Genomic DNA, 24,801 nt, shown 5'->3' on the forward strand with positions numbered 1-24,801 from the left:
TAAAACGTTATTAAAATAAGAAACATTTAGTACAATAATATAAAAAATAGTTGTGAATTATTAATATTGTAAAAATTCAGAAATATGACAATTTAATTACATTATAATTATTATTTAAGTACTAAAAAAATGTGGAGCAACAAAAAATTTTCGATCAACTCGTAAACAAAATTCAATTTTTAAAAATATCCAAAAAAAGATGATAAAATATATTTTTTTACTATTAAATAATAGATGCAAATGAAAAATTTTTAATTTTGTCAAACAATATAACAACATGATATTGAATAATTTATAAAATTTATTATATATTGCAATAAAAAATTAAATTTTAACATTGAAGTATTATATATTGTGTAAATTATATTAAAATAAATTCAAATACTAAATTACTTAAAAGTTTATTTTATTAGAATTAAATAATCTGTGATTATAAAAAAAAATATTTTAAAAAGCTTAAAATTATAAATAATAATGTAATATAAATATTTTAATAATTATATTTAATTAAGAGACTAAAATTTATAGTTTTAATCCTGTTTCAGTATAGAATATTATATATTGTGCAAATTATTAATATTTAAAAACAAATATTTCTTATTTATTTTAAATAACATTTAAATAATATGCGTATATAATTTTTTTCTATTTTTTTCAAATATTTAAAAAATATATAAATAATAATATAAATATAGATAAAATTTATATATAAATATTTGTAAATTATAATAAATAATGAAATTTAAATTTAAAATCTTAAAAATATAAATTAAATTAATCGGTTCATTTCAGACTGATCAGATAGTAAAAGTCTCAGGAAAAAAAAAAAAAATAAAACATAATAAAGTTTTTGATAAATTTGAACGTGAAATTTGACTGTTAAAAATATATAAAATTAGGAAACAATTTTGTTTTTAAATTAATTATAAAAATTAAATTTATAAGTTCAATCCAGATAAATAGCTTCTTTCCTTTAATGTTAAAAAATAAAATTTTATTAAACTAAATTAAATAGTTAAATATAATAACATAAATATTTATAAAAACAATAGTACATATTTAATTTATTATTTTTTAATACATAAACAGTGTGTTGCAGCACCTTAATTTGACCACCTATGACATTCTGTTAGAAAATTAGCAAATTTAAATATCCCTTTAAATAAATAATATAATTTTGTGGGAAAATACAAATTAATGTTAATCAAATTATAAAATTTTCATTCACGTATGCTTAGTAATGAGTTTATTGTTTAATAAAACTATTCGAAAGCCGTTTACAGTGGTGTAAATTATATTAAATTATAAAATAAATGCGAATTAATAATATTTAAATTGAATATATTAATTTAATTATAAAATATAAAATACTACCAAAATCGCTATAATCCCACAAAATTATTTTGCTAAAACGTGCATGTTTAATAAATATTTATTATAAATGCTAAACTTCATTAAAATTATTTCGATTTGAATATTCAAAACAAAAATGAAATAACGGCGAATTGAATTACGTAATTTGAATTCAATATTTCAATAAGTAATTCAATTAATGGCGATGATAATAACAATTTTTAATTCATTTGAGAACGAAATTTTATTTATACGTGCTGGTAAAATATTTGCGGTGTGCTTTGAAATATCGAAACGTTTTAAATTATTAAATCGTCCGTTTTAATTAACAAAATATAAATAAAAGTGTATTTAATTGATTAATTTTGATAACCAATATTTCAATATTAATGTTAGTTATTAAATTTGCAAATTTCATGTAAAAAAATAGTTATTTTATATTTTATATGTATAATAATGATAAAAATAAAATATATTTCATAAAAATCATTACCATAAATTTAACAGAAATTTTAAACAATCGCAACTGCCAAATTGTAAAATTTAAACGAGCAATGAAAATAAAATATTGCGTAAACATTTGATTAGGCCGTGCCCCGTTCGGTGCCCGCCCCCGTCAGAGATGTGTCTCCGCAACAAACCGTCGTTTTCAGTAGAGCGCCGTTTACCGAATTGAAAAGAAAATCAAGCTTGCACGAAATAATCATTTACATAATCGGAATTTACATAAATATACTGAATATTCACAAGGGACACGGCGCCATGCTTGATGCGCTCCGTTCTCCTCGCCCGGCGTCGCTCCACCATTCCGCCATACTCTCACCACCACCGATGATGATTCACACTGCTCTTTTGGTTCATATTTTTTTTTTTTGTTCACCAGGTCTACACTGTTGAGGCGTGCGATAACAAAGAAAATCGATTCGTGCATGATTTATTGATTTGCTTACCACGTCTCCTGTTGCAGTCGAACCGTTTCTGTATTAAAATGGGAAACCGTTATTACTGGACTAATGGTTGTTGTTGGTTGTGGCGAAAGGCCATAAAAATATTATATATTAAATAAATCACGGTTAGGGCGTTATTTAACAAAATTAATTTGCTATAAATGCGGTATTAAAAGTGACATATTTTTTATGTGGCATAAATACCGCATTCAGAATTTATATTAAATGATGTATTGGATCACATCATTTTGATATTTTATTATTTATTGTGGTGTATAGATTGATTTTATTAAAATTTCTAATACAATCGAACTTCGATAACGTGAAGTTTTGATAACTCGAATGAAATTGGTTTGGCAATACCAATAAGGATTACTAGTAAACTTCAATAATTCAAAATGTATTAATCACTCCAAAAATATATTAAATTCAACCGTTTGATGGATTTTAACATCACTAAAGCGGTTAATTTTATAGATTGGTCATATAATGTCTTTCATGGCTGATGAATTTTGAGGCTGTTTATGTTTAGATACTCCATTTAAGTAATAATTTAAAATTGTTTATATATTTTTTAAAAAATCTTTAATTTTCTCTTCTTTTGATGCTAAATTAATTACAATTATATCCAGCCAAATTGAAGATATAGAGTTTTATCTTCTTCAACGTTTTTAAGAAAATTAAAATAAAAAATATGGCAAATGTTAGATAAATACTCAAATATCTTAAAATGCACCTGCAATTGATAAACTCGAAAGAAGAATAGATTTTTCCGTTAATTTAGTTGTATTAGAGACACTAGCAACTAGAAATTTAACAAATTTAAAAATTTGTTTCATATTTTATTATTAATTTATTTTTTCTCTATTACTTTGATTTTTAGTTTCAACTATTTGAATGTTTTGTTTATTTAATAATTCGAATGTCTTCATAATTCCAAAAAAATGTTTGACTCCAAATTCAGTTTCTAAAGGGAATCCTTAATTCTAATCGGCCAATTTTACTATGTATGTTCAGGTCCTGTATTTAAGCGATAGTTAATAATGATTAATATTATTTTGAAAAAAAGTAACATTACCAAATTGGTTAATTTTCTAGAGTGGCCATATTAGTCCAATAGTTGATGTAAAAATGATATAAGATATAGAAGATAGAAAACTCTTTCTTTGATGCTAAATTAACAGAAATCTACCCAGCAGAATATATATATATATATATATATATATATATATATATATATATATACCTTTTTTAATGTTTAATGTGTTACATATATACAGTACACAAAGAGTTTTATCCATCTAAATCCTGAAAGAGACAGTAAGTCTTCCACCATGAGACAGACTTCTACTGTCTCTGTCATGCATGAAATACTGTGAAAGTTACAGCTCTTTATATTAAAATTTAATTTTCCGTTTAAATAACACGGGAACGGTGTTTTCTTGGATTTTGAAATTTTTTAACTCTCGTTAAAGATAATATTTCAAAATGATCAAAATAGATTTTTATAGTAAATTTAATGCTCTACAAAAAATATCTCTTACACGTTTTTGATATATTCATTTTTTCAAAAGTTATTTAACATTAAAGTTGGATTGATTTAAAATTTTGACATTTTTCTCATTTTCTGACGCAACCATCAACTTTATGGAAAAATTTTATATAATATTTTTTGCAGAGATTTCAATTTTCTATAATTTATCTCCGAAAAATTTTTTGATATTTTTTATAGATCATAAGTTATCTTCAGAAAACTAAAAATTTTATTAAATTAATGTTATTTTACTGCTTAAAATTGAGCAATTAAGCATTTTATTTAAATAAATAGATTTTTACTAAAAAAATTGATTGTTTATTATAATCAAAGTAGTATATATCGTTACACTAACAGACTTACTACAATTTGGCAATTTTTTCTGTATTCACGTATAACTAGCGATAAGTGTTTCACGAAAAACGAAGAGCAAATACAATGCTATTGCTAGTTATACATATAAATAAAATTGGTGTGTTGAAGAATATATATATATATATATATATATATATATATTCTTCGAATAGTAGTTTAAAAATAGAGTCGAGTGTAATAATAATAATTCGTACATATTTCTAGTATCATGGTCCCGGTTTTCACTATTTTTTTTTAATTGATAAATATATTTTTTTATCAAAAATACTTTTTACCGCACAATTTGTCAACAGGCTTTAAATAAAACAAATTATACTTTGCAAAGTTTATGGTGCAGAGCAATCAATCGTGCCTCCGCACACAATACGTCCCATCCACCATTCCAAACATATTTTTATTGGCCCGCAATAAATTTATTCGGCGAAACTCCACTCGATACATTTGGATTTCATACCGCCCGAAACAAAAAAAAAGACCAGGCCAGCCACCGCACCACGACTCAATTTGAGAAATGACCGACATATAAAAAAAAATGAGGTGTGCAACGAATATCAATCCAGTTTCGTCGGAAATAAGTGATATTTCACTATTGAATAAAACATGGTGCCGTGCGATGGCGGGGGGGTGGGCGAACGCGCGCGGGGGGTTGCAGGAAATGACGCCGAAAACCCGCCCGAAGCACACCCAGCGGTGTACTTGCATTCCGTGCGCTTTACAACTGTGCTACAGGGACGTCGGCGGGGTTGGATGGCGGGCACGGAGGGCGCGGGGTGCGGCTGGGGTCGCGCGCCAGATAACAAATAACCCCGTCCGCAAAACATATTCGCAGATGAGACAATTCCGCACACCGCCAGATTATTGTCCGGCGTCGACTCGGACCGCCCGAAAAAAACCGTCAAGTAAACCCGATGTCAGGCCCGTGTTTTGTTGGGGGATGGTTGTTTTTGCCGTTTGTAATTTATGCATCTGGATGTTGTCGATAGTTTAGTTTGGGTGATTAAAAACAAATTAAATTAAATTAGTTATTGCTATTTTTGAGATTATTCAACAAACAACAATCTTCAAAGATATTTGAATTTTGTGTTAGATGATTTCATAAAAATGGAAGGAACCGGTGGGTAATAATAAAATGAAAAATATCTAAATATTTAATGACTTAGTTTTAATGGTAAATTGTTTTAAAGTCCGACAACAAATAATAACAAAATTTTTAATTTTTTTAAACCTTATTAGTATCACTGTAGCAGGATAAAGACCTAAAGTTTTAATAATAATAAATATTTGGAATGTGATATGTTTTTCAAGTATAGATCATAGAGGAGTTCATTAATTAACAAGTAGATTGCAGATTCACATACATATACATCACAATACAAAAAATATTAATGATTGATTGAAATCGATTTTTAATATTCATCCAGCCAATGAATTTCACAGTCTGATACGATATTGGTAACAAAGAGAAGAATAATAGGTGTCAGCAAACGGGTACAATTATACTGTTTTTGACAATTAATATTTAAAAATATATAATAACTAGAAGAATCTGTCGTGGTAATCCTGCAGAATTTGCTTCTTTAAGGAACATTTTCCAACGCATGCGTCGTGAGGCACTGATTTTGCGCTTTTTGAACAATTTACAGTGCAGTGTTGTCGCTTTGCAACGGTTAAAATATTCGAATTATTCTTTGTGGTTGAATTATTGTTAATATTATATATTTTTTATTTTTTTAGTAAGTATATTCTTTCTTCTGATTTGATGATTAATCATTAATTAAAATATTATCCTCCAAAGGTTATATTCTCGTGGTATTTTTAAAAACCATATATTATCCCTATTCTTCAGGTAATTACATTCTTAATATATTGTATGCTCATTTAACTTATAGATTTACTTATAGATTATTTCCCTTTTTAAAATATTATACTTTTCCTTTAGTAAAATCATTTTTAATTTATTGGAAGTAATATATTAAGTTATTTTACTTTATAGGTTATTTGTGTGCTACAGTATATTTAATATTATTTTTTTTTTCTTTTTGGCAAGTACAATTTTAATTTATTGTTATGGGACATTAATTAATTAATATATTTTACTATATAGATAATTGTATTGTGTTAAAAATGTATTTTTACTATTTTTTTACTTATCCCCAATTTATTAATAATTTTTATACTATATTTGTATTGTGCAATTTTTTTCGAGTTACATAGACCATTACTGTTCCTTGGAAGATCTATTTTCATCGTACCTCCACGAATTCATATGGAGGAATAAATTTAAAAATTATTATATATTTATGAACATTTTAAATTGTATCAGGGAGCAATATCCAGTGGAATAGATTTTTTTTGTTTTAATTGACTTTGCTTTTCATTATATAATATATAAATATATTTTTTTGTTAATTTTATGTTAATGTATTATTTTTTATAAAAATTATTCATTCCCCTTTGTAAATTTATCTAATTATTAAATAATTTCTGAATTTTTAATTAGATAGTTAAACTATCAAAGAAATATAGAATAAATAAAAAATTAATATACTAATTAATAACGTGATTAGCCGAATTTTAAAATTCAACCACATAAATGACATAAGTACATGAAAAACATAATAAATTACATATAGATTTTTCTAATAACAATTTTCTCTATATATTTTGTTAAAAATGAAATCTGGCAACTATGCTGTCTAAAATCTCCGAAACAGATGATTTTATATCAAGTTAACGCATGCGCTAAAAGTATTATTACCTGTGTCATTTTCCAAATTTGACAAAAATTTATTAATTTAGAACAATTTATAGAAGACCTCGTTTGAATAAAGAGATCATTTTTATGGTATGCATAGAATACATGTTTTTCAAATATATTGATCATAAAGGAGTCCATTAATTGCCAAATACGTTACAGGTTTACATAAATACAAATCACAATACAAAAATACTAATGATTGATTGAAACTGATTTTTATTATTCATATCAAGAGAATGAATCTCACACACACAACTCTGATATGATATTGGCAACAAAAAGAAGATTAATAGGTGGCCACAACTGGGTAGTAACATGTTTGTTTTAGGAATTTTAGGTACAGTACTTAGGTATAATTGAATTTATTGTCTTTTTGGCTCTAACAGTAAAAATTAAACTGTTTGGAATGACTGTAATTACCCAACTTTACCCAAAAATCTATTATGTAATTTACAATATTTTTTATGAAATTTTATATGGATGAAGAACTTACATAAAAAAGTATCCTAATTTTTTCTTTTTTTAGTGTAAAATACGTATAGTGGATATAATTTGTATGAAGAAATCGTTTTTATGGCATGAGATTCATTAATTGGCAAATACGCTGCAGACTTACATAGATACATATTACAATACCATAAAGTTTGATACGATATTGGCAACAAAGAAAATAGTTATAAATGCCCGCAAAGGGGCAGTAACATGTTTGTGTTTTACGCATTTTAGGCACAGTGGACAGATAAAATTGAATGTATCGTCTTCTTGGCTCTAACAGTAAAAATTGAAGTGTATGAAAGAACTATTACCTCAACTTTAGGTTTAGTTGATCAGACAAGATAAAATAATTATGATAATGAAGAGAACTTACAATAATTTTTATGAAATTTTATATGGATATTAATCTTACATTAAAAAAATATCATAATTTTTTGAGAGTAAATATATTAAGTAAGTCTCATTTGTATGAGAATATTATTGTTTATGGCATGCTTAGAATTTTTTACTTTTCTAGACACATTTATATGTACATATAACTATAAATATTATATGGTATCATCAGTACAAGTTTTCCATCAACGAATTCTTTATGTTATATGAAGTCAGCTTTAATTTGCATTTATTTATGACAACCAGTTTTCAAGCATTCTTCTGAAGATGAAACCTTTTATTTTTAACACGTCTAAATATTTGTTAAATTTGTTAGAGAAGTGACAAATAGACCCTAAAAATTATACATTAATTTAAAAACCATGACATTTCATGTCATTAAATGGTCCTTTATTTAACTTAGATGGTGCAATCATCAAAACAAGATGTTACGTTCCTCATTTCGAAAATTGATTTTTTTTAAACAAACCAGCAGGTGGCTGTCCATTGAAATTGGTTTCTATTTTTTCTCGATTTTGCTAAAATACATTCATTTAATACATTTAAGAAACGTAAAACCTGCAAAACTAGTTACTTTTCTCTTCCAAATCTCGAAGTTAATGCTACTGGAACGTTTTTCCAGACGTTTAAAATACTTGGCGTATCTGTCTTCTTTGATTAACTCCTCTTTTATTTGTGCGCTGCAACATCGGGGGCGTGCTGTTAAAATTTTGTGCGAAACTTTAGTCTCATCTGGCTTTGGGATTTTGTTGTGATCGAAATTGGGAAGCGGACTGCTACCTGAAAGTGGTTTGGGAATTTTACTCATGATTTTGTTTGTAAATGACAAAAACTGACAAGTATGTCAAGATGATTGTCACGTTATTCCTTGTTCCCATTTATGATGGAGATATCCGTAAGATCGCCACTCTTCTCATATTTGTGTCCATTTATATCCAGCTGTTGAAGGCGTTTTGCCGTTTCCTCATCGATTTCTGGGACGAACTGCTCGAAATGGAAGCCGAAGAGTTGGATGAGGAGGACGATTTTCTGGACGATGAAGACGACATAAATGGATAATCAACCGATACTGTTCATATTTCGACAATAAAATAATGTGAAAAATATTCCATGATTTTAATTAACAACACCGCACAACCCACATGATACATAACCTCAATAATCATCCATCAAGTTAAGTATACCTAAACCGTCAAAATTCTTACAGAGAAATTTTTACATTGAAGCAACATAAAAAGGAGATAGCCGGCCAATGCATTAAGATCGGTATCACACACAGACATACATGGAAGTGTGTGGAGAGATGCAGAAGAGAACCGGAGACCGGCGGCGGCTCGTTGCTGGTCGATATCAAGGCGGTGGCCGGGGCGGTCAGCCAGCCACCGCCACCAAATTGCATTATCGCCGTTCCACGCCGAAAAATAAATCCACACACCGTCCGTCCGCCGTACTCCGCACTCCCCACTTGTTTAAAGTTACGCGGATAACTAATTTTAATTTAAGTGATTTGTTTCCTGACGAGTTGTTACAAGTTTAATTATTTCCCAACACATACGAACCGCTTCGAACTTCATCAGCAGAATTTAGAGGAATTACGGCATCCGGCTAAGAAAGTGATGGGCATTTTAATATACTCCTTCGGAGGAGTCGGAGGAGGATTTGTGCACGAGGGTGCGAAGATCGACGATTCCGAGGACGTTTTGAGGGGCGAAATTTCGGCGTCCGACCGTTTCATAGTTTGATTTTTGTGTTTACGGCCCCAACGAATAATGTTTCCATCAAAAACAATGCCCTCCTCCGTTGAACGCCGAGTATTCGACGTCAAGATTTATGGAATTCACGGATTCGACGTTACAGGTTTATATATCACTTCCTCCGGTATGAATGATGGAGGTTGTGCGGCTTTCACAAATTAAAAATTGCGAGTGATTGTTTATTTCTGATACAAAACGATTGTTCTCCAATTGGTTTTTTATAAGGTTCAAATTAAACAGTAATTAGCGCTCGGATTTTTCTGATTGCGTTCCACATCCGCGTCGGCGTGTCCGACGAGAAGGCCCCAGTTTAATCGGACGAATTAATCGTCCGCGAAAATGGAGACAAACTCGTGTCGAGTTATCTCCTCAGACGAATTTAATCACGTGGCGCCCTGCTTGCACCGCAAATCCCGCAGCTTTCGCACTTTCCTTCTAATTCTGGAGTAATTAATTTGTAGGCGCTTGATGCGACTCAACCGAGCCGTCCCCCACGTCGCCACCCGCCCCGGAATCGGGACGATCCACGTACGGCGAACGTATATTTTGAGCGGATAATTCCGCCGTTGTCACATGGGAACGTGTCAGGGATGGTTACCGGAGAATTTAGTTCTGTCGAATAAAATCACTGAACAACTTCGTCGCGACTCCGGGAACTGTAAATTTAATTAACGCTCCCGACTACAGATTCACAATTGGTTACAAATGAATTGCACTTGAATGTCTCGGCTTTATAAATTTCGAAAAAGAACAAGGCCTAATTAGAATAAGCCTCCAATAAAATCACGCCAAGAACCACAAAGATTAGAAGGCGTCCTCGGCATAGATTAGAATGCCCAATATTAATAAGCCATTCGATATCATGAAAAACTGCAACACGCATGCCATAATACAATTTAAAAGCATTTAGGGTCTTATAAATCATCGGAGTGCTCCTCATTATATCGTGTATTTCTTTTTCCGCATCTCCAGACGAACGTGTTTCACGCAATACCGCATTTACGGGACGACGCCGCTCTCGTGCTTTCTTCTGTTGTCGTTCCGTTGGTTTTATCGAATGCGCATAGGAAATCGAAAGGCTTGATTTATTTGCGGCGGACAAGAAAGTTAAATGGAACATTGGGTTTTATTAGGTGACGATGTTGCCGGTAACAAGCAAAACTTTAGCATTTGATCAGTTAATGTTCTTTAGGAAAATTTAGCTCTTGGAATTCATTAAGATTGTTAATCATTAATTTCCCCAGGGCCAACGGAACCTACAATCAAATAACATGCCTTAATACTTGGTCTTATAACGAGATCTTACTTCCATTGTCCAAGTCGATTAGCTTTTACTTTAATGGAAAAAGTTTCCCTTATTGTTGGATACATGTTTCATCGAATTAACGTACCAAAAACTTTAAACAGGCTCCAAACTTCACGATTAAAAATGTCTACCACTTAGTCACTCAGTTTACATAAAAGTCAACGCTGACACGAACGTCATTCATCAGAAAATCATTCAAAATTCCCATTTTTTTTTGTAAAAATTACAGTAACAAAAACAACTTGCTAAAATGTCCGATGAGGATACAGCTGAGACCTCCGAATCGGATGCGCCGGTAAAGAAAGAATGTCCACCAGAAGAGGAAGAGGAGGCTCCGTGCCATAAATACACCCCGTTACCGGTTGTGCTGATAGAATCCGGCAAGAAAATACCACAACAACCCAGGATGCCGGATTGTGAAAACCTAATCTACAGAGCCAGCCAGTTGGGAATAGAAAAACCGCCACCGCCACCGCCAGAAACAAGCAGGGACTTCAGGTAACTATTTTAATTACCATCACGAATAGAAACATTAATGAGGTGGTAACTTTTCGAGGATATACAAAGCGATGAATACGAAAGAATGGGGCAATGTATGCGAATGTCACGGTGCCAAAGACCAAGCTATATTGGAACTACTCAGCATCAGCATCACAACGATTATGCTTATGGCCATTAAGCATGATGATATCAAGGAATCACAGCTTCGTTGGACGGCCAATTGCTTGGAAAACGTTAGGAACGATAACGGCGAGGTCCCACCGAATATTAGGTGTGTAGTTAAAACATTTAAAGGGATGAAGCTTAAACAACACTTTTCAGGTGTATATTGAATATGATCAATGCGAAACTACCACCAGAGGAAGACGAATAAAGAAAAACATCGATTCCAACGATTGTTATGTTGTAAGAAGTCAATCTAACATATATTTTTAAGGTGGTAAAATTAACAAGCATTTATTTATTGACAACTTTAATAAACTTTAAATTAGGATATATATAAATAGTTTTCCCAATGAACTGTAAGAAATCAGATATGACTGCAAAAACTCCACAAGGAACTATCAATTATTAAGTAATCATGTCTGATAGTCGAGTGTCTTTCGTGGACAAAATTGTTATCTCCCATTGTTTTTAATAATAAAAACTTAAAATATGAATTTTCTTAATGGTGAAAGAGATAAACAAAAGAAACACACCTAGATTTGCAAAAATGAAAGTATTCTATTAGAGGAAAAATAATGTTTTACAGGTATTAAATTTTTGGATATATAGTCATAACAGTAATTCAGTCGTGAAGATCGAGACAAAAACTATCACAGTTCTGAATTCTCGTTTATGAAGAGGTTTTTTTAATGCAAAAGAACAAAGAATCGTCTTGTCTCTGAGAAGTCATTTAAAGTGCACTCAAAGAAACTCCGTTCTATTTTCGGTGATAAAACACAATATTTTATCAGATCGAATGACAAGCAAGGCAGACAGACCAAAGGCATTTGAAACACTCTTCGGTCAATTTATATAATTCACTCAGCCGAGAGTTTCGAATCGGATGCGCCGGTAAGGAAAGAATGTCCACTAGAAGAGGAAGAGGAGACTCCATGCCATAAATACACTCCGTTACCGGTTGTGCTGATAGAATCCGGCAAGAAAATACCACAACAACCCAGGATGCCGGATTGTGAAAACCTGATCTACAGAGCTAGCCAGTTGGGAATAGAAAAACCGGTGCCGCCACCACCAGAAACAAGCAGGGACTTCAGGTAACTATTTTACTTACCATCACAAATAGAAACATTAATGGGGTGGTAACTTTTCGACTATATACAAAGCGATGAATACGAAAGAATGGGGCAATGTATGCGAATGCCACGGTGCCAAAGACCAAGCTATATTGGAACTACTTAGCATCAGCATTACAACGATTATGCTTATGGCCATTAAGCATGATGATATCAAGGAATCACAACTTCGCTGGACGGCCAATTGCTTGGAAAACATTAGGAACGATAACGGCGAGGTCCCACCGAATATTAGGTGTGTAGTTAAAACATTCTACAGGGATGAAGATTAAACAACACTTTTCAAGTGTATATTGAATATGATCAATGCGAAACTATCACCAGAGGAAGACGAATAAAGAAAAACATCGAGTCCAACTATTGTAATGTTGTAAGAAGGCAAACTAACATATATTTTTAAGGTGGTAAAATTTGACAAGCATTTGTTTATTGACAACTTTAATAAACTTTAAATTAGGATACATATAAATAGTTTTCCCAATGAACTGTAAGAAATCAGATATGACTGCAAAAACTCCACAAGAAACTATCAATTATTAAATAATCATGTCTGATAGTCGAGTGTCTTTCGTGGACAAAATTGTTATTTCCCATTGTTTTTAGTAATAAAAACTTAAAATATGAATTTTATTAATGGTGAAAGAGATAAATAATAGAAACAAACCTAGATTTGCAAAAATGAAAGTATTCCATTAGGGGAATTACAGGTACTAAATTTTTGGAATATAGTCATAACAGTAATTCAGTCGTGAAGATCGAGACAAAAACTATCGCAGTTCTGAATTCTCATTTAGGAAGAGGTTGTTTTTAATGCAAAAGAGCAAAGAATCGTCTTGTCTCTGAGAAGTCATTTAAAGTGCACTCAAAGAAACTCTGTTCGATTTTCGGTGACAAAACACAATATTTTATCAGATCGAATGGCAAGCAAGGCAGACAGACCAAAGGCATTTGAAACACTCTTCGGCCAATTTATATAATTCACTCAGACGTAGAATTGAATAAATACATTTTAATTGAACGATTTACTGCTCCTGTATCTCCCGCTCTCCGGATTTTCTGTGTATAATGAACACCCAGATTAAGCAAATGTCCCATTATTTATCATTTCCAACTCTTTCGTCCCCAAGTTCTTCAGGCCCACTCCAAGTTTCGATTGCCCTTTGTTCCATTTTTATCTTTAACGGCACACTTCAAGCACTAGTGGGGGATAAGTGAATATTTTATAATCAGAACTGGGCGAAATAATTAGCTGGAAACTTTTTCGTCAGTTTCAGTTATGCCAGCGTTCCATTGGTCGGAACTCGAACTTCAAGAGGGCTCTCGGATTAATATTAGTTTGGAGGACGTAAATTAATTCGACTCACTACACACCATAATTAATTACCTTGTTCGAATATTCATACACACCTCGAACAAATCTGGAACAAACAAAATATTATTATTATAGAGAAATAATGTACATCCTGAAAACTTAATACGTTGAAAACACGGAATTGTTTCACGTGAATTTGTTCACTGAAGTTTTATGATTTTGTTTGGTTCACGTTCTAAATTATGCAGTAATAGGTCTAAATAAGTATGACCTAAATAAAGACAGTAACAGACAAGATATCCCGGCTATGATTTGTTTACATCAAATATTGGTTAAGATTGATGATCCTTGTGCAACCGTTATCCAATTAACATTGTTTTGATAGTGTCTATTGCATATTATTGATTGACCTAAACGTTGGCCGCAACATCCATAATGCACATAATCTTGAGGTATGGTCGTTGTATTTAATTTCTATAAATAGCAAACCAATCATTTAAACAATAGCAAATTCTAAATGAGAAACTATATTTCTGTAATCGTATTGTTTGTCATGTTCGCGGCAATAATAAAATGCTTTCAGTGGTCATAAAATTTCATATAAATCTGACAAATCAACCATCCTGAAATATAATGTCGTAATTACAGAAAATGGAACTAATGTAATTTTCAGCATTTTTATAGAACGACATTCCCTGCAAAGCGTAATAATATTTTTGTTATATAAATTGGCCTCTTTCTTCTTTTAAAAGTTCCCCACATTTTATTACACTTGTTTCCTTTCCTTCACATATTAGTTTGATCAATAATGGGTTCTTCAGCACAAGTTCCTATAAAAACGCTATAATGTCGTGCAATCAGGCTTTTATTGTTTAATAGTCCTTTATTTCAAAAATGGAGCGATATTTCTTTCATTAGCAAATTACTGTGTTTTAGCAATTTGTATTTGGTCGTTATCGTTAATTAAATCGCATTCATCAGCAAAAATATTATTAGAAAAATATGTATTGTTGATTTTATCATCATAATAAAGTGAGGCTATATAATATACATATTATAACGATTTACTGTTGAACTGTTCACTTCTGTTTTATAGGTAACAGAGATTTTTTATAAGAAAAACATCTATTTTTTGTCATGTTTTATTAAAATTTATATACCATTTCCAGTTTTGTAATCCCAACATAGATTATGTAAAAATTTTCCCGTTAATACTCTATAGTCATAGAAATCACAGACCTACAACAATTTTGATGATTTTTCAACAGTTTATAGGTAAATTTTAGGTGCTGAATACAAATTAGACATTAATAGAGATTAAGATTAAGATATATACAGTAAGAAGAGTGTTTGACCCATCTGAATTTAGAGAGAGACATCATGTATGACAGAGACAGTACGAGTCTGTCCCATAGTGGGAGACTTACTGTCCCTATCAAACATGATTTTTCTTTCACCATTCAGATGGATTAAACTCTTTTCGAACTGTATATTTATCATGTGAGGGATCACGGTATAAGAATGTTGGTAAAACTATGGTCATTTCTATATACAATTGGTTAAATGGATTTTATTTATTCATTTCAAATCAGTACGTTGAAAATATCCTGAATCTGTTCTTTGTTTTTCGTATTCTAAGCAACAAAATTCTAATTTCGGTATCAAACGATTAAATTACCGCCCGGAAAATTATGACATAAAAGCGCCGGAGTCCCGAAACCCGACGCCACCGATGCAGCGACCCCGCCACACGAAAACGGACACGTCCTCGTCGTAGGAAAACCGTCAGCAACAAATTTATATGACGATAACGAGGCAAGATTTCAAGGTGGAGGTTACGGGAACACCGAGGACGACGCCTTTATGGCCCAATTAACAATTTCGAGGGTCCGCGCCTTAATCATCAATCAAACAAATTATCAACCGACCGAAATGTCACGTGTGGTCGCTTCCCCGTTCCGTGCACGACGCCCGTCGTCAATTTCGATTCGATTAAGTCGTCGGGGCCGCACCGAATTTTCCACATCGGGTCGGGAAGTTAAATTAAGATGTGAAATTTCATATCGGCGAACCGAAACATTCGTTTTTTATCGCGACGTTGAACAGGTGAAGCTGACGACGAAAGGGAATCGGGAACAATTGTCGCCGGATCGATGCCAATTGCGGGTGTGAATATTTTGCGGCATCGTTGCGGCGCATTATTCGCAGGATCGCGAAAAACTGACGCACCCGCGCTCCACAATTTTTTTTTTTCGAATATATTTTATGTGAATCAATAACTCTTTTTATCGGGTGCGTGTGTGGGGGGACATATAAATTTAAACTACTAATTTTATTGCTCTCAAGCTTCACAGACACAGATTGATCCTTTAATTAAAATAAATTTAAAGTAATACTAAGGAAATATTAGCTAACTTATAGTTTAAAAAATAATTATAATCTGGAGCAGTTAAAATTATAATCAAAAAAATTATATATTCTGAACAAATTTTATCTTTCTTAGATACCAAAATCACTACGAAAATTTGGTATTTAGAAGTTTTACAAAACAAATATTACAAAATAATAAATAATTAGTAAAAAACAATTCTAAAAATATTTTAATACTTCATTTTGTCTTACTTTTTGTCTAAAAATACATTACAGCTTGATTTGATAAAAAAAATTATGACATGCATAAATTCATTGAGTTATTTTTTTCTTATGTACAGTAGTGGTCATAATCATAGTAACTACAGTTAAAAAATTAAAAATGTGTTAATCATTTTTTCTTATTTTTTGTTTTAGCATACCTAGATTTGAAGATACAAAAAAAATTATGGCAAATTTATCAAAAATATGAGCTGTACAACTTGAATTGGACTCCACCACATGAAATTTTTATTGTTTTTCTGTTATATGAAAAATGTAAAATATAATATATTTTACATTTTTTATATTTCGTTGGACAAAATAATAGCCACTTTTTACTTTAGTATTTCAATGATCCATGTGAATTCAGTCGATTATTTACTAGCAATTTTTGATTATTATAATTGTTTAATAATGGATCGTACTCAAACTGTATCATGACCTGTTAAAAAAAATATAATTCAGCCTTATCAAGACCGAGAGAAACGAGTAGAAACTTCTATTTTTCACTTAAATAAGTCAGGAGTTTCTTGTATTAAGAAAAAATTCAGAGAACATTCAGTCAGTTTGAAAAACTTGGAAGAATCAATAAATGAATAATTCGAATGTCAAAAATCAATCTATTCATATTGTTAACTCAAATTAAAGCTAATCTGAAGGAAATGAGGTTTATGAAATTTTGTTAAAAGACTGTGAGAGGAAGATTAGTGGATGGAGGTTTGTTTGGTCAGAGAACCCTGTATTTTATTAAGACTCTGAAGGCGATTTCGATTTATTCAGAATCACATCCATTGGACCACAGAGTAGTGGTGATGGGTAGTTTTAGTGATGAGTCTACATTTCATTTATTTAAAAGTACTACTTCTGGCATATAAATGGATTTATATAGTGGGATATATTAAAAAACAATGTGCTTCCACATATTGAAGAAACGATGTCGTTAAGTAATGTGTTTTAACAGGATAACAATCCCAAACCCAAATTCAAAATTGTGACGAATTGGTTAAAAGGTTAGACCATCAATGTTTTGCCCTGGCCGACGCAATCTCCAGACACTAACCCTACAGAAAACAAATAGGATCACGTTAATATCCAAATTTGACATACAAATTGCTGTTGACAGCAATTTAAGAAGCTTGGAGGATTATGTGGAATGGGTTGAGTCTCTGCCTAGGAGATGTCCTGAAATTATAAAGCAAAAAGAATATTATACAAAGTATCGATTTTAAATTAAACGTTACTATTTAGTCAATAAAAATAAAAAATTTAAAAATTAAAATTGGTATATTTATATCCAGCACAATTCAGAAAATAAATGTAACATTTTATATATTAAGAAAATATTACTTTAATGTTATAATATTATTTTAACAGCTCACATTAAGAAAAATTGTTATGGCCATAATGTTTAACATTTTAAAATAGCTATAATAATGACCACTACTGTATATAATTACTAAGTTAGTGAAAAAATTTAACTACCTTTGTTCTTTAACAAGCAAAATGTTTCAAACAAATTGGTCTTAGAGGTGCTTTGTATAACATATATACAGAACGATTCACCTAATTTATTAATTAGAAAATTATGAAGACGGGAATAGGTTATAGGTTTGAAATTTTTATAATAATTATAACTTGAATTAACTTAAACTGCTTTTCTAATTTGTTTTGTACATACAATTGTAAATAGTAAATAATATAATATAATAACGGCTGTACCTAAATCCAATGAGTTATTAATTTATTATTTATTATTTATTTATTAAAATTTTGAAAGATTGATGGTCTAGATTTCAGAGTGTTCATTTTTGGCACACATTAGGACATTATTGGACCATCCTATAAAAAGCCATTATTAGCATCAGAAAATTTTTAACACATCCTCAAAATAAAAACAAAAAGTTATTACAAAATGTGATTGTGGACAATCTACCGTAGAAAACACACACTAATTAACCCAGAAAAACTGAAAAATTTTCCTTCCATCCAGTTCCTGTGAGTAATTCCTTAAATGGCACGAGTTTGATTGGAACTGCTTAAAAAGTAATTCCCACTCCCCGGATCCGGTCCGAGGCCGTTTTAGGCGGCGACCCAATCAGGCCGGTTCAAAGCAATCGACATCTCCTGTCAATTAACGGTTTTAATTGTTGTCGCGAAGGTATTGAGCGGGCGCCGTGCGCTTCGAAAACCGAGCATCCGCCGAACAATGAAAGAAACCGATAGGGGCCGGTCATTGTTTCGGACCTTTTCAAACTGTCCTGCATAACGAATGGCGGGCGTCATTCAAACGTTGGCCCGGCGTTTCGGCCACCGTGTCCGGTCATTATTCAGGAGCGCGTCGCCGATACACATTACAATACACCCTTCACGTGTGTATTTATATTAAAGCCGACGGCTACATTATCAATTCCAACGCCCTTTAAAACCATATATCTCTTTCAAAATATTAAAGATAACGTTTTTAATTGGCAAGGACTCAACATTTTTGTTATTTTGTACTATAAAATTGTATTGTATTGTATTTTCATTTAATTTATAACAATTTTCTACCGAATTTTTAATAAATTATATCGAATATATATTTAACAAACCCCTCCTTAATCTATATAGCGAGAAAATTTTTAAGAAATCAACAAAAAGCCTAAACCTTTATAGTTAACTCAGGAAATAACACCGAATATTAAATATATAGAGCATTTAGGAAACATTGTATAATAATTCTTATATAGGATATCACTAATAAATAAGAGTAAGAATTTAGTCACTTATAGTCTTTTCAAAAGTAATCAAAATGTTTTATATAAATGTAACCTTGGATGTCCCTTACTTGTCTTTAAACACAGGATGTCAAATTGAATAAAAAATATCTAAAAGACAATTGATTTTTTCCTGTTTCTTGTATAAAAATATCATAAAAAATAATTTTTGTGACTGTTTGTTCCAGCTAATCTCTATGGCCGGTCCGGCTACTTTTATTTTAGAAAAATAAAGAAATATTGCATTGTCCAAGTACTGTCCAGTACCACGCGCAGCTCACGCGCATACCACTATTGGGCCTTCACGTCGGGCGCATCTCGGACGAAGTCGCGGGTACAGCTGGTTAATCATAAAATTAATTTAAATTAAAAAGAATTGTTCTTTTAATAAAATGATTATGTCTTTTAGTAATTTTTTAGAAATCCAGGAAGAATTAAAATTATTTATTTTTACTTTAATGATTTTTCAGGAAATTAGTATTAGTAAAAAAATAAAAATAAAGTTATTAAAGAGAAACTATGTAATTTAATCAGTATGAATTTAATTGTATGGATTTTAATCCTATAGATTTTAATTCTATCAAAATTGACCGTATGGATGATGATGAAAAATGGTCGTATGGAATTTGATCCTATGGAAAATGATCATATGGATTTTGATCGTATGAATTTTGATCATATAAAAAATATTCGTATGGATTTTTATCGTATGGAAAATGATCGTATGGATTTTGATCGTGTGGAAAATGATCGTATGGATTCTGATCATATGGATTTTAATCGTATGAAAAATGAACGTATGGATTTTGATCGTATGGATTTTACGTATGGAAAATGATCGTACGGATTTTAATCGTATAGAAAATGATCGTATGAAATTTGATCGTATGGAATTAGGTTTTTAGTAATTTCTCACGTTTTTAATGAATTTTGAGATTTTAGGAGTTTTTTACGTTTTTAGTAAATTTTTACGTTTTTCGTAACATCGTTATATGTTCTTTAAGGCTACAATTACTACCACAGTAATTGTAGCAATTAATGCACTCAAAAAATTTCGTGTTAAGTAAACACATGTAAGAAATGAAAAGTTACAAAATATAAAAATTCACTGCGGCAACGTTGAGTCCAATTTCGAGGTTCCAGAGTCATCAATTTAATTTTGGGTCGTTAAACGGATTTTCTAACATTTATTATTATTTTTCAAAAATAAGCTTGTCAAGATGAAATAGGTATCAATATTTAAAATGTAAACAGTAGATAAATTAAAATAATTGAAATTTATCATAAAATGATTTAGAATAGGCTGGTTTACCTCGCGAATAATATTGTTTATCGGCCGCCTTCAGCATGTTGTGTCATGCTTTTAGAAGATCTATTGTACAAAGAAGACATCTCAATCGAAATGAAGTTAAGGCCTTTGCACTTCTGCTAGAAAGTCGATAAAAAAGCATGTAAATAAAGATATCTGTATATAAATGGAGGTACGAAATGTTTAGAGACTTAATTATTATAAAATTAATTTAAATTAAAATGAATCGTTATTTTAATGAAATAAATATGTTTTTTAATTTGTTGCTCTACATGTGAGCGATAGTGTACTTCCATAAATAAAATTCTAAACGTGCTGTCCACGTTTCTAAGAAAATCAAAATCATAGTGAGATATAACAGGCAGTATTTTTGTCCAATTTGTAAACTAGGGTAATTTTGTGGAATGAGTCATGGTTATTATAAAATTAAACGTTAAAAACGTGTATTATTTTTTCCAGTACTTACTTACACGAGACATTTTAAAGTTTCAGTTCGAAAAATTACCCCGTACATCGCACCCGACGTTACGGCCGGCATCCAGCACCGTTTGACGTCACGCCACTAGGCCGTGTCTGTATTATGCATGGCGGGCCTAAATAATTAACAAGTCGTTGTGATGAGACGACGCCGTGTTCCGGGGGTGCACGCCGACAATTCCGGCGACGAACTTTTGCAGCTAAAGTGACTTGAAGACGGGCCTGAATATTTAACGCCGTCATCTGGCCTCAGCCCCGCGTCAACTCGGAATTCCGTGCCATCTGAATGGAAATTGTTTCGTCAATATTAGATTCGGATCGGCGTTTTTGCGGCAGCCCCCGTAACCGTTTTGCCGTTGCATGCGGCCGTTTAATATTTAGCCGGAATACATTGTCTGTTGCGGTCCGTTGCATTCCGCAGTCCGCGAGAGTTATAATCTGCATTTGATACGGAACGTGATCTATATTTAATCGAGGCGCCTTCACTTAACTTATTTAATGGATGCCGTTTTAATTAAGTTACCAGGTAATAAAGTAAACTTTTCCTTTTGCTGCTGCACGGTGTGTATTTTACTCGAGAAAATAAGGAAAGAGGGAAATTGTTTCGTTGATAGAAAATATAATATTTCCTAGATGTAACGGTTTGATGTTTGCTTGTCTTCGAGAAATGTAATATCGTATTTTCCATAATTTTATATTCGTTTTGGAAGCGTAATTTCCTGAAATCATTGTACAATGTATTTCATGAAAGTTTTTCCCGCTCGACATTTCCTCGTTAAAGCGGAATAAATTATTCGAAAGTCAATATCAAACCTGAATAAGTAATAAGTTTATTTACTTCTAATTATAGGTTACTATAACACTGGTTTTAATTAAAGTTACCCGATAATTCGATAGGAAAAGTTGTTTCAAAACTGTTTGAATCTTATCACTGTTTCCAAGTTTATTTTATTGATATTAAACGGATTATCAAGAATTATTATATTAACCTTTTTTAGTTTCTAATAACGAAGAATTTCCATTTGTCTTGATAAAATATCAATATTATGTTTGTTAACAACAATACGGAAATATAATTGTTTATTAGGGGGTTTAGTTAAGCGTTTATTAATATATGAAAAAAAAATTCAAAGCTGAAAAGTAGGACAACTTCTAAACACTCTTTTTTGCATTGATTTCTGTAGCTTTTCAATATAATCGTTCGATTTTGACCTTGAGTTTATTCAAATTTCATCCCAAAGGTTTTCAATTGGATTGAGGTCTAGGTTTTGTGCTGGCCAAGACATGACACATACTCCTTGAGAAGCGTGCCATTCTTTAACTAACTCAGACGTGTGTATCGGATCGTTATCGTGTTGGAAGGTCCACTTGTAACTCTTGTTATATTATCGGCAAATGGAAGCATATATAGTCTATCTTAACCAGAGGCCCACACCAAACCCAGAAAAACATCCTCAAACAAAAAAACCTCCTCCATCATTCTTTACAGAAGGTTTAGTGTACTTGGTATTATACCTTTCATTAATTGGTCTTCTGATCCATGGAATTCCGTCAGATTTGAATAATTCGAATCGACATTCATCGTAAAACAGAGAAAATTTCTGCAATTTGTTGTTTAATTTATACTTATAAATGGACAACTCTGGGCATTTTTTGCTTATGAACCTTACTCAAAATAAAAAGTTATATAAAAATTATGTAAATAAAAATATCCGTATATTAAGGGAGGTACAAAATGTTTAGTCATTTAATAATTATAAAATTGGTTGGCAATGGCGTCCGGTTTTCTATGGTCCGGAGTTAAAATTATGTTTAACTTTAACTCGAATAAAATATTTGACACAACCTTCGATAAGTCTAATTTCTCCTGCTTCAGATAAACTCCTCAAGGTTTCTGCTTTCTGATGATACCTGTCTTATGCCCGAACGAAATTCCCTATCGGCAACAATTCTAAGACTAATTATCGATTGATTAGAATAAAGCTGAAAAGTCCTACAATTTACTTTATGTTTAAACGATTACAATAATCTAAATTCTAAATGAAAGTACATTTTATAAAAGGTTTTCCCAATTATATATCTTAATGATAACTCATTCAATGGTAACGCTTATGTGTATGAAAATACCGATAAAGCTATTCTGGAATGGTTTAATTGTAGCTTTTTTAATGAAAATAAAAATCCTTTTGTTAAACTCAAATAACTGATTTTTTTGTATTAAAACATAATAAGTATACAGTAGGAAAAGCGTTTGACCCGTCTGAATTTAGAGAGAGACATCATGCATGACAGAGACAGTAGAAGTCTATCCCATGGTGGGAGACTTCCTGTCTCTATTGCACATGTCTTTTTCAGGATTCAGATGGATCAAACTCTTTTTGTACTATATAATAATAGTAATAAAATTGATTGTATTGTGCATTTTTGTGCATATTTATATGTTTAAAAATGTGACTTTTGAAATTTAACGATTTGACCAAAAATTAGGAAACTATGATAAAAAAAATAATTTTTAGGGTTATATTTTCTTCAGAAGAATCTAATATTATTTAAATTTTATTTATTATTGAACTGATCCCAAGTTTTGGTTAGCTATTTTAGAAACACCCTGTACTCAGTATTTTTACTAAAATATTCCTATAAAAATTAGTTTAACAGGTTAATATTTACATAACAAAAAGGGAGACACTTTCTACGTACACTCTTGCGTTCGTTTCAGCCCAAATTTCCGGAACGTTTCACGAATCGATAGACACCCGATACTAGTGTCGTACCGCGATAGAAAAAAAATAAGGTGACGGGGTGGCTCGCGGAAGCGATACGCAATTATTCCATGAATAATGCATAAAATTTGACACACCTAGACGGCGGGCGTCGCATTTCGCATGCGAAAGGGTCGACGGCAAGGCAGAAAAGGCCCCATAATTGCGATCGCCGTCGGCACTCCGGCACATTATCTCGTAGTCACGCTAGTTGCGACCGCAGTTTCGTCCCGAGCCAATTATAATTCTCCCAATTAACGAGTCAACGGGATGGGACCGGTTCGTGAGCCGTTACGGGCGTACGGTTGCGCCCGCCGTCCGCCCGCCACTTGTCCGTCAAAAACGCCGTAATCTTCATCCTCGACCGTAGCCTCGGTGTGTGCCGACACGCAACGTTTTCGATGCGATTACGTGGCGCACGACGACTCCGGCTTTCTGATTTGATTGTTTGCACTGTTCGATGGTTCAATCATCGATCCGGGGACTGCATTTCAAATTTTCATTGTGAATCATATCTTTAATATTGTATTTTCATATTCATATTGTTAGTTAGCTAAAATTGTGTGCGTAACAACAAACAGTTACACAGTTTTCACGTTTTTTACTGTAGTAATCAGTAACTTGTTGTGTCTATGGCAACAAACAGTTTTATAATTATTATACTGTTTTCATTTTTATTATTGTACTAACCAGAAAACATGTTGTTCCATAGCTACAATTCTGTATTAATAAACAAATTTATTACTAATATTCTGTTTTCACTTTTATTTTTGTACTACTCAGAAAACATGTTGTTACATAGCTATAATTGTGTCTGTATTAATAAACAATAAACAATTT

General features: G+C 31.6%; 1 protein-coding gene and 3 long non-coding RNA genes across 5 annotated transcripts; 2 read left to right on the plus strand and 2 right to left on the minus strand.

The window, feature by feature from the left end:
- Positions 1 to 8,111: 8,111 nt before the first annotated feature.
- On the minus strand, positions 8,112 to 8,832 carry LOC109599274 (uncharacterized). 2 transcript variants are annotated; one of them, XR_002191547.2, is made up of 3 exons: positions 8,693 to 8,832; positions 8,430 to 8,635; positions 8,112 to 8,373 (listed from the first exon to the last, which is right to left on the minus strand). It is a non-coding gene; the product is annotated as an uncharacterized LOC109599274 (long non-coding RNA). The 2 variants fall into 2 exon arrangements; XR_007547348.1 differs by lacking the exon at positions 8,693 to 8,832 and having other exon boundaries at positions 8,430 to 8,686.
- Positions 8,679 to 8,961, plus strand: LOC126264687 (uncharacterized). Its single transcript, XR_007547352.1, has 2 exons — positions 8,679 to 8,750; positions 8,804 to 8,961. It is a non-coding gene; the product is annotated as an uncharacterized LOC126264687 (long non-coding RNA).
- Positions 8,962 to 10,319: 1,358 nt separating this feature from the next.
- On the minus strand, positions 10,320 to 11,041 carry LOC126264686 (uncharacterized). Its single transcript, XR_007547351.1, has 2 exons — positions 11,001 to 11,041; positions 10,320 to 10,865 (listed from the first exon to the last, which is right to left on the minus strand). It is a non-coding gene; the product is annotated as an uncharacterized LOC126264686 (long non-coding RNA).
- A 28-nt stretch (positions 11,042 to 11,069) lies between these two features.
- Positions 11,070 to 12,075, plus strand: LOC109599273 (uncharacterized). The gene is made up of 3 exons (XM_020015235.2): positions 11,070 to 11,413; positions 11,472 to 11,687; positions 11,738 to 12,075. The coding sequence occupies exons 1-3, from the start codon at positions 11,166 to 11,168 to the stop codon at positions 11,787 to 11,789; spliced, it is 516 nt and encodes a 171-aa protein (XP_019870794.2). The 5' UTR covers positions 11,070 to 11,165; the 3' UTR covers positions 11,790 to 12,075.
- The last annotated feature ends 12,726 nt before the right edge of the window (positions 12,076 to 24,801 follow it).

This window comes from Aethina tumida, chromosome 2, assembly GCF_024364675.1.
Source record: "Aethina tumida isolate Nest 87 chromosome 2, icAetTumi1.1, whole genome shotgun sequence".
NCBI lineage: Eukaryota > Metazoa > Arthropoda > Insecta > Coleoptera > Nitidulidae > Aethina > Aethina tumida.

Coding starts and splice junctions, on each gene's coding strand:
- LOC109599273 (XM_020015235.2), top strand. CDS start 11,166: ATGTCCGATGAGGATACAGCTGAGACCTCCGAATCGGATGCGCCGGTA. Junction 11,414..11,471: donor GAAACAAGCAGGGACTTCAG/GTAACTATTTTA, acceptor TAACTTTTCGAG/GATATACAAAGCGATGAATA. Junction 11,688..11,737: donor GAGGTCCCACCGAATATTAG/GTGTGTAGTTAA, acceptor AACACTTTTCAG/GTGTATATTGAATATGATCA.